At 43.7% G+C, this 11,261-nt stretch overlaps 1 protein-coding gene across 1 annotated transcript in view; it reads left to right on the plus strand.

Moving 5' to 3' along the window:
* Positions 1-11,019, plus strand: part of GAD1 (glutamate decarboxylase 1) — a 42,875-nt gene extending 31,856 nt beyond the window's left edge. Inside the window, exons 12-16 of the mRNA XM_015565783.1 lie at positions 2,548-2,626; positions 3,939-4,088; positions 6,581-6,688; positions 8,702-8,791; positions 9,592-11,019. Coding sequence (XP_015421269.1) covers positions 2,548-2,626; positions 3,939-4,088; positions 6,581-6,688; positions 8,702-8,791; positions 9,592-9,765 — 601 coding nt within the window. The 3' untranslated portion in view covers positions 9,766-11,019. The remainder of the gene's footprint in view (positions 1-2,547; positions 2,627-3,938; positions 4,089-6,580; positions 6,689-8,701; positions 8,792-9,591) is intronic.
* Positions 11,020-11,261: the final 242 nt, after the last annotated feature.

Consider the following 11,261-nt stretch of genomic DNA (forward strand, 5'->3'; position numbering starts at 1 on the left):
AGGCCAGTGAGGTTGGAGCAAAGTGCCAGGTGAGAGCAGACAAGGCGAGCGCGTGGCCTGGGAGCGGCACCGGGGAGAGCGCACCTGTGGCTTCTCTCATCGAGGTTCTCTGACCTGTGCTGTGCCCCTTCCCTGCTGGGCCAGTTTTGAAAAGCCAGTGTCAAAGTGAGCGGGACGGACTCTTTGCAGCATAGTTCCCTGACTCTGTAACTTGGAGGACAATATATTAAATATAGAAGAACCGGTCCAGCTGTACTTTAGGTTTATCTGGCGATTTTTATTTTCCATCCTTGAGCGTAGGAACATTTTTCACTAGCCTTTTTCTTACCTAACATTTTAGAGCATGTATGTCTTCTGAAGGAAATTGAATCCATATCATGTCTTATTAGTTTCCATTTGTAGCAGCAGAGAGTCATGTACTTCAGACCTTTAGGACACTCAAAAAACCACTTAATTTAAGGCATGCTATGAGGTCTAAATATAATTTTGAATGGCTCAGGGATGAGAGCTATGAGAAAATTGATTAAGTATGGCTTGACTCACTGATGCATTTTAATGAGATAAGCACTTAGTCAACTTTCCTGAGAACTTCTCATGGGTCTCTTTCTCAGAGGTTTTCTTCCTTACCCACTTAGAACAACAGGACCTCAGGCCTTTCTCTCTTATCTTTGAAATACAGCGCACACCCTGTCGTCACACATATACACCCTTTTCCCTCTAAAGGACCTAGGCAAGATGGAGAGGTTAAAAATTCACAGCAAGTGTTAGCTTTAGGGCAGCGGTTCTCAACCTGTGGGTCGCGACCCCTTTGGGGGGTCGAACGACCCTTTCACAGGGGTCGCCTAAGACCATCGGAAAAACACATATATAATTACATATTGTTTTTGTGATTAATCGCTATGCTTTAATTATGTTCAGTTTGTAACAATGAAATTGGGGGTCACCACAACATGAGGAACTATATTAAAGGGTCGCGGCATTAGGAAGGTTGAGAACCACTGCTCTAGGGAGAGAGTCAGTGTATTTCGGAGCCAATTGCTCTGTTTGGGGAGAACATCCTTAACATATGAAAGCGCAGAGCCCAGCTGTGGGCCAGGCCATTGGGAAGGAGTCTGTAAACCACCGAAGAGAGTTACCCAAGCTGTAGTCATCATACAGTCTACTTAGTCCTTTCCGTCATGTCCTAGCGAGCATGCTGCTCACTAACAGAGTGATGCGGTTGCTAGGAGACCGTGCTTGTGAAGCTATCATTGCGGCCTAAACTGGCAATGTCATGTTCATTTAGCATTTAAACAAAGCTGCTACATAGTCAAAGTCTAGGGCTGCCTAATTGATCCTTGCTTTTAAGTGTCACTCCACTCACTACCTCATAAGTAGGTAGATCAGCATGGCCAGCCTATTTTATAAATAAGAACCGAAGGCTGAAGCAGCCAGAGCCTGTGGCTAAGAGGGAGGCAGGTTGCAGAAGGGTTAGAAACACTGGCTGTGCAATTAGACTCCCTGTACTTGAATCTTGGCTCCAACACTTCCTAGCTCTGTGCTTTTGGGTGATGTATTTAACCTATTTGTGCCTTAGTTTCTCCATCTAAAATAGACAGTAGTTCCTGTATCATAGGTTGTTGCTGGGAGCCGGTCCATCCTTGCTGTTTCAAGGGACCTGGCGTATATGGCATACTGTTCTTAATATGTTTGCTCACCTTCTTGGTACTATGTGTTTTAACCAAGGTCACCTCTCCGAGAAAGGTTGTTTCCCCAGGTAGGGATTTTCCCCTGAAGTTAGGGAGGGAATAAAACCTCTTAACAGAACCTGGCGAGAACCTAGACAGAACCTGGCTGAAGAACCCGGCTACAGAACCTGGTGACCGAACCTAGCTGGAGAACCTAGCGAGAGAACATGGCTACAGAACCTGGCTGGAGAACCTAACAAGAGAACATGGACACAGGACTTGGCTGGAGATTGTGGCTAGAGATCCTGGCAAGGCTGCTGATCAACTGAACACTGTCTCCGTGTCATTCCTTCTTCGCCGACTCCGTCCACACCTTTGGGGACCCCTGGACCTGCTGGGGTTGGACCCCAGCAGGTTGTTATGAGAATTAAGTATTCCAGGCACAGTTATTAGCAGTATGTATTTATTAACTCATTTTCTCCAATTCTGTGACACATACCCCCCATTTTACAGATGAGGAAACTGAGGCACAGAGGAGTTATGTAACTTGCCCAAACTAGCAAATATCAGAGCCAGGATTCTGATTTGGACAGTTTGGCTCCGAAGTCCGGAGTTTCAAACCATGACACCACACTGGCATAACGCCTGCAAAGCTCCCACGGTAACAGGACACGCAGCAAGTTCTTCACGAACGTTAGCCGTGGTGAATAGGAGTTGTTTAGAAGCGGGAATCTGCCCCGTAGTACCCTGAGACTGCCTGCAAAACAGTTGTTTACCACCAGGCGTCGAAAACGTGGGCTGCCTAGGGTGGTGTTTTCCTTAAGAGGACAGTCTCTTGCTGATGCCTGCACCTTCTCAGAGTGTCACATGCTTCTTGCAGGGCCAGCTCGGTGACCTGGAACCCTCACAAGATGATGGGCGTGCTGCTGCAGTGCTCCGCCATCCTCGTCAAGGAGAAGGTCTGTACTCCCTCCAGAGATGAGCTGGTGGCCTACACACCCTTTATTAAAGTTTAGAAGGCGCAAGAAGAGAAAAGCATGGGGTCTTTTTTAAAAAAATATATATATATTTTATTGAGTTTTTACAGAGAGGAAAGGAGAGAGATAGAGAGTTAGAAACATCGATGACAGAGAAACATAACATCGATCAGCTGCCTCCTGCACACCCCCCACTGGGGATGTGCCTGCAACCAAGGTACATGCCCTTGACCGGAATCGAACCTGGGACCTCTCAGTCCGCAGGCCGACGCTCTATCCACTGAGCCAAACCAGTTTCGGCGGCATGGGGTCTTGATACAGTACTCGGTGACAAGCTCACACGATGACTGCCCCGTGAGGACTGCCATTGCTGTTCTTCCCCGCCTTTATCTGTTAGTCTTCAGCTAATCTCCTTCCTCCTCTTGGCTCCTGCCTTCCACTGTCCTTCCTTGTTCTGGGCTCAGGGCCCTGTCAGTGACAGGAACTCTAAGGGCATTATGTCATTTCACATTCCTTCATGTTTATACAAACAAAGTGAGAGCAATTGGAACCTGAGTGAGGGCAACAAAGTGGTCACTGGAATATTCTTGAAATTCTTAGCCTGAATTTGTGGCCTCAGGAGCTGAGATACAGATGACCTTTACGTATTTACAAATGTCAACTCAGAGTAACGAGGACTGTTGACCAAAAGCTTCTGTAAGTGAGTCAGTAGCGGACTCCCTCCCAAAAGCATCTGATAACAGCACCCTGCCCTCGAAGGGAAACCTTTGCACACTGAGGCAACCCAAAGAATCTGTCCCCAACCTGTAGGAGCCAGAACCCGCATGCGTGCTTCACTCCGCCCCTCAGAGGGCCTCCACTGCAAAGCACATCCTGGAAAAGATCAGAAGACTTTCTAGGGGATGCTTTTGGGGAGGAACATTCTTCCCAACAGGAGACTGTCCCGCCCACTGCAGGAAGTTTCTACCCCCTGCCCACTGAATGCCGTAGCACTTCCCAGACTTTGAAACAACCCAAAACACCCACACATATTTCCAAATGTCCCTAAGAGAGACAGTGGGGTCCTTGGGTTGGCATCTGAGACAAAAGATTATTTTCTAATGAGAGTGACAGAGGGAAAGGGGCGAAGGTTTCCCCAAGAGTGGTTTTAGAGAAGGACGAGAGAACAAGTGCAAGAGCTCATAAGACATCAGGAAGGATGCCTGTGACCCCTAGTCCAGCCAGCCCTCCTTCAAAGCCACCACGTCTCTGACCTGTGGATACAGATTCATGCCTGTCTTGAATTGCATGATAGGGGATACTCCAAGGATGCAACCAGATGTGTGCAGGCTACCTCTTCCAGCCAGACAAGCAATATGATGTCTCCTATGACACTGGGGACAAGGCAATTCAGTGTGGCCGTCACGTGGACATTTTCAAGTTCTGGCTGATGTGGAAAGCAAAGGTAAGAAAAAGGGAATTCAGGAAATAGAGCAGAAATGTAATTTGCACAGGCTGGCAAAAGAGAGGCAAAGTTGTATCACAGATAACTCACTATGTGTTCAATCAATATCTAGATAATGGAGTTAACTGTATTTTCTTTGCAAATGAAGTCACTTTCTTTCTCATGTCAAATTCTCCCTTCCTCCATTCAATCTCCTCAGTTTGAATTAGCATGAAGTTTTTTTTATATATAACTTCCTCTTATAACAACTAAAAATGATGCTAAGATAAAGACTTCGACAGCAATCCTTAGGGATGCCGAAGTTATTTAGTGTAGATATAGAAAGAGATAAAGATAAAATTACTGCATTGGTATGAACAGAACCCTGGATGCCTTTATAAGGCCTCCAATCATGGGATATGTTCAATGAACATATCAAAACAAATGAACAAAACAACAATTTTGGGTTTTTTATTATTGATTTTCACAGAGGAAGAGAGATAGAAACATCAGTGGTTAGAGAGAATCATTGATTAGCTGCCTCCTGCACGCCCCCCACTGGGGATTGAGCCCGAAACCTGGATATGTGCCTTTGACCAGAATCAAACCTGGGACCCTTCAGTCCATAGGCCAACACTCTTATCCACTGAATCAAACCAGCTAGGGCAAAGCAGAACAGTTTTAAGATCTGTTTAAATATGGCTTTCTCATTATTTGTACTCGATACACTATTCTGGAAAATACATACTTATTCCAAGAAATCCTACTGCTAGACTGAATGCAGGATCTGCACTCATCAGCCATTCAGGTTACATTTCTGAGTCTCTCTATATATATTTTTAAAAAGCAAACTATTGGAATTTTCCCCAAAATATGGGTGAGGGGAGAGGATTACTGTTTAACTATTTGTTTCAAAAGTGCTTTTATGCAATCAAGTAAAGGCAATTTTTATTTTACAGCTGTATACTGTATCTATAACTTTTTAAAATATATTTTATTGATTTTTTACAGAGAGGAAGGGAGAGGGATAGAGAGTTAGAAACATTGATGAGAGAGAAACATCGGTCAGCTGCTTCCTGCACATCCCCCACTGGGGATGTGCCCACAACCAAGGTACATGCCCTTGACCTGAATCAAACCTGGGACCCTTCAGTCCGCAGGCTGATGCTCTATCCACCGAGCCAAACCGGTCAGGGCTGTATCTATAATTTTTATTTACCTACTGTAAATTAACTTTACTAACTTCCATGATTTAAGATTGGGTCTACCTAATACCAAAACAAGGCTTTCCAGTGAATATCTAGTCACGTATTTCCTCTGTAGGAAGAATTTGACAAGATTCTTAGTTTTTTCCCCTGATGTAGCCATTGTGTCTTAACATATAAGTAGTCTGAATTGTATGTCTACCACAAAGAAATTATAGGTATTTTAAACATACAAATAGCCATAGGCAACAAGAGAAAGAGCCCTGCCTTTTAGAAATATAATAGCCACACTGTCTCAGTAATTTGCCTATTTGTTTTACCTAAAAATAACCCCTTGAGCCATCAGCTGGAAGTTCAGCTCCTTGTGAATGGGCTGCTGAGGGGGGGGTGCCCCGGTGCACGCTTGCTCCCCAAGTGGAAAGTGGCCTGGCCAGGGTGTACGCCCAGCCGTGGCTGCTGCTTTGCCAGCATTGGACCTCGCCCAGGCCCATTAGCAATCCACAAGCCAGCCTGTGCATCTGCTCTTGTTAACACTGACCCGCTCAACAGCCTGCACACTGCTGTTATTCATCAGCCGTGCTGGCTTCTGAAACTCATGCTCAACCAGTTCGTCAATAGTTGGAGCTATTGCAATCTCAGGGCATGTACTGAGACCAGTGGCTTCCCCATCTGCCTGCCTGCCTGTCAGCACAAAGCATGATGCTGTGCTGTGGAAGGTAGCCTGCCCGGGAGCGTGGGGACATGTTTGACCAGGACTCACTGCTGGGGAAGGTGGGTCTAAAGCAATGCTTCTCAAACTGTGGTGAAGAGCCAGTTATAATAGAGATGAATTGCTAGGAAAAAAAACACGAAATGAAAAACATCCAAGGTATAAACGCCAATTTTTAAAATTAGATTCAGTAGACATTAAAGTTATTCTGTCACATTGCTATAAAAGTTTCTTATTGCGAAATCTCAATTTCTGTACTCATTTTATCATGGGCCGGCTACAGTTTATAAACTGAGCAGCAGTATCATAAAGCAAACCAGAAAATAGACTCCAGGTCCAGGCTGTGAATAACTAGCAGGAGCGAAGAGCCCGGTTGAGAATTACTGCCCAGAGACTAGAGAGCCTTCGAAAGAGAGCAGGCACGCTTCGCTGAGCTGCGAAGAGGCAGTGCACAGTCAGATGCTGCTTCCTGTCCATCTCTGAGGATAGTCTCATGTCCATTTCCAGCAGACAAGGACAGCATGGCCTTCTCAAATGCCCATCACCAGTGGAAATACAACCTCTCACCAATAAACTCGATTTTTCTTTCTTTAAAACAGGGAACAATGGGATTTGAAAATCAGATCAACAAATGCTTGGAACTGGCTGAATACCTCTATGCCAAAATTAAAACCAGAGAAGAATTTGAGATGGTTTTCAATGGTGAGGTAAGTTGTCACCATGGACTAGATAGATAGCATTATCAGAAAATCTGTCGAGGGAAGCTCCTAAAACCATATTTTCTAACATTGTTCAAAGCTGTTTCAGAATTTTCGTTCTCATGCACTATTCATTTAATTCTCTCTGTGTCCATGAACGTTTCTTCCAGTAGCTTTGGGATGACTTTTCCCCTTCACCTCTTTGCTGACAAGAGGTCTTTCCTTGGCAGGTCTGAACCCTTTATCATACACTAATGTTCCAGTGCACGGATTCATGTACACTGAAAGGAAATTCATTAGAAGAAATTTTTTTAAATATATTTTATTGATTTTTTACAGAGAGGAAGGGAGAGGGATAGAGAGTTAGAAACATCAAAGAGAGAGAAACATCAATCAGCTGCCTCCTGCACAACTCCTACTGGGGATGTGCCTGCTACCAAGGTAAATGCCCTTGACCGGAATTGAACCTGGGACCTTTCAGTCCACAGGCCGACGCTCTATCCACTGAGCCAAACCGGTTAGGGCTAGAAGAAATATTTTAATATCACTATTTGCCCTTTCTCTATAATAGAAGTATCAACCAAATTCACGATCAACCGTGACAGATCGAAACACACGCGTGCGATTGGCGCCAGTGAGAGCTTTATATGTATCGCGCATGCGCAAGTCAGCTTAGCCTTTTATATATATATAGATTCTTTCTCAGCTCCAAGAAGCTTATAGGATGGGTCTATGCTTGATTCCCAAGACAGGTTCTAAATTGAAGTTCTACTTTACATAGATTCATTATGAGGAGAGCAAGGTACAATCGTGTCTGCCCTGAGTTCATCTCTACATGGTGCATAATGAAGTACTGAGTGCCCGCTGTGTGGAAGTTTGGCTCCTTGTGAATTGGATGCCCCATGCCAGGAGCTGAGTTCTATAGTAGTGACCAAAAAATATACTGCCGCTGCCCTAACAGAGCTGGCGATTGGCTAAAGAATGTTTCCATCGCCGAATAGGAGCCAGTGTTAAATAAAAGAAAATCCACTCATAACCCAATAAAAAATAACACCACCTGCATCCAGCTTAGCCAGTTTATTAGGCAGTCTAGACTAGTAGGAGCACACCGGAGAATCACCAACTGAGGAAGAAAGAGGCCTGTCAGCATCGGGGAGGGGGATCTGAGCAGTTCAAATCCACAATACAGTCCTCATGCCCTTCACCCATGGGACCCCACTCTGATCATTTACACTATTTTAAATATTCTGTTAGCAGCTTTAAGACAAATGTGATGTCTCAAGCCAGTCAGAGGCAGGCACAATGACGGCAAACAGCAACTAGGAAGGAAACTGAAAAACTGTAGCAAGAATATGGAAGAACTGAAAAGCATAGGAGTCTTTAAGGGAGGGACACTAAAGAGTTCTGGGCATCACAGTTAGCCCTGTCTTACAGGTTAGAACAGTATTAATGTTCTTTATGATAACCCTGAGTCATCAAGAAAAGACTCAAGCCCTAACCGGTTTGGCTCAGTGGATAGAGTGTCGGCCCGTGGACTGAAAGATTACAGGTTTGATTCTCGTCAAGGGCATGTACCTTGGTTTCGGGCACATCCCCAGTAGGGGATGTGCAGGAGGCAGCTGACCGATGTTTCTCTCTCATCATGTTTCTAACTCTCCCTCTCCCTTTCTCTCTGTAAAAATTCAATAAAGTATATTTTTTTAAAAAGAAAAGATTCAATATCAGTATAGTAAGCTCAGAAAAACATTCACTTATCAATAAAATAAATTGTGTTTCGAGCATCTTCGAGATATGAGGCACTACAAAATGGCAAATGGATAGTACTCTTTCTTAAAACTACCGAAATATAATTATTTTTTAACATTTCACTGCTTTTCCTTGTTTTGTTTTGTTTTTGGTGGGTTTTTCTGGTGGGGGAGAATTCCACCAAAGGTCCATAGGGGTTTGGCAGAAGCCTTCTCTCAAGTTCTCACAATTTTCTCTTTTGTTTGTATGTTTGCTTGTTTGTGAAAATCTCTGCAGCCTGAGCACACAAATGTCTGTTTCTGGTACATCCCACAAAGCCTCCGGAGCATGCCGGACAGCCCTGAGCGACGGGAAAGACTCCACAAGGTATGGCTCTTTCCTTTGCCTCATCTCACCCTTGGCATTTCCCTGGTGGGTTGGAATAGCCTTACTCTAATGTGTCTTCTAATGGGGGAGAAATAAAAATTAAAGACTTGGGCTGGTGGGGAACCATCCTGTTACATTCTACTTGGGCCTGGGTTGTCCCTTTGCTGTGGTTCAGATACAACAGGAACCTCCGTATTCCTGTCTGAATACCATCAAGAAGGGGCCAGGGGCCGTATGCAGGGCAATTGAATCCTATGCATATTCGTAGGAACTTCCATATTCAACTATGTCTGTTACAATATCTTCTGCTAAATTCAAGGCTGCTCTAATGCTGATTCATTCTGACTGTTGATTCTTTATCTAGTTTGCATACGATTGATACTTATTGGTATATTTCATTTATATACCAACCATCTAGCCATTCAACAAATATTCATCTGTGCCAATCTGTGTGCCAGGCAGGATCTTGGGTTCTGGATTATACAGAAGCCTTAATTTGTGTACTTGCCCATAAGAGGGTTTTTTTGTTTGTTTGTTTTTGATTTTGATTTTATTATCATTGCTCTCTGACTGACTTTCAAAATTTCTGAGAGTATGTATGACTGGGTAGACTTGAATGGTCATTAGATCTTAGCCACTGAAGAAACTGAGATATAAAATATTTCTTTGTCTTTACGTCAGTGTAAACACAAAGGGTGAAAAGCAAACTGCTCCTTTATTCCCAACCAAGAAACTGGTTGCACCGGTAAAAAGAGTGGTGTTAATATCAGCCTTGAGTTTCGTTTTGTTTCCATCACAAGGTGGCTCCCAAAATCAAAGCCCTGATGATGGAGTCTGGCACGACCATGGTTGGCTACCAGCCTCAGGGGGACAAGGCCAACTTCTTCCGGATGGTCATTTCGAACCCGGCCGCCACCCAGTCTGACATCGACTTCCTCATTGAGGAGATAGAACGACTGGGCCAGGATCTGTAGCCACCCGTAGAACAGCAGGCCACGGAGATTCCTGTTCCCCTCTGGCACGCTAGCGCCATCTCCGCAAGTTGCTACAACAATAGGCCATTTCACTGAGGGAAAATATAATATCTTGACTACTGTTAAACCTTTACTTCAGCTTGTGATAGTTAGCAGGAAATAATGTTCTTTTTAAAAAGTTGCACATTAGGAACACAGTATATATGTACAGTTATATATACCTCTCTCTCTATAGATATGTATGTATGTATAGCGAGTGGATGTTAGTAATAGATCACCGCATGTTCCTACTCCAAGACCATTAACTTTACCTGACAGGCCAAACATGCTGCAAACCAGCTCGCCCAACAACCCCAGGAAAATGTTCCTTCAGATGTTGTGCTGTAGGGACCAAGGGAAATGCTGTTAGCAGGAGTTGACCTTGTTGTCATTGTTGTCCCCACCTAAAGTGATGACGGATGAGAAAAAGCACCACTCGGTGACAAGAGTCACACCCTCCCCATTAGTATCTGGTTAAGGAAAAACAGTAGCAGAGTCATGGTTACCGGTGTGCTGTTGCTGTATTTTTAGAAATTCATTTGTGTAGACTGTGCATATCTCTGTTGTCTGACCTTGGGGCGGAGGAAAAACACATGTAATGATCTAAATGACTGTTTAATTGTAGGTATATATGAGATATTTGCTTATTTATATTCAGAGATTTACCATGTGAAAGAGGTGTCTTGTATTTTCTTCCCATTCGTAATGTATCTTATTTATATATAAATGCAGTAAGTTCTGAAAACTGTTCATGGTATTTTCGTGCATTTGTGAGCCAAAGAGAAAAGATTAAAATGAGTGAGACTTGTACTTATATAAGAGTGCCCTTAAATGATTTAAGCCTAAGTTTACTGTCTGTAAGAGAATTCTGATACTGTACATAGAGCCGTATATATGGAAATCCCATCACTTAAACAAGATCTGCTCTTCTGTTACCCCCTCTGTCTGGCTGTATGTCAGTGTGCCCAGTGCTTTTCTAGTAACTGTTGGATAATAACTAGCTCTCCTGTAATTTTGTAGTCGTTCGTGACCAATCCCTGTGACTTGCTTAGCTCAAACCTAAGGCAACATTTCCGAAGACCTTCTGAAGATCTCAGCGAAATGGACCAGCCTCACCTCTGTTTCTGAGGAAAGGAAATTCACACTGTGCATTTTAGAGTATGCGAGAAGAATATAAACAAATAAAAATACTCTCCATGGAGAACTGAAACAAAATTTTCTTCCCGTTTGTTTTCATGTAGAAAGAGAGATTTCCAATTATAGTTACTTGGTCACCACGGCCCATTCACTGTCCACTAGCTGACTTTAGGTGATACTCAATACCCTTACTAAGCTGGGACTCAACCTACTGTCATAGGTTCCCGAGAGCTATTTCTATAAAATCATTATGATAGTAATTTTTTTTCAAATTTTCAGTTTAAGCCTGGGGGCAGGGGACCCATCTCTTTCTCATTTTC

The sequence above is a fragment of the Myotis davidii genome, unplaced genomic scaffold, assembly GCF_000327345.1.
Source record: "Myotis davidii unplaced genomic scaffold, ASM32734v1 scaffold59, whole genome shotgun sequence".
Lineage (NCBI taxonomy): Eukaryota > Metazoa > Chordata > Mammalia > Chiroptera > Vespertilionidae > Myotis > Myotis davidii.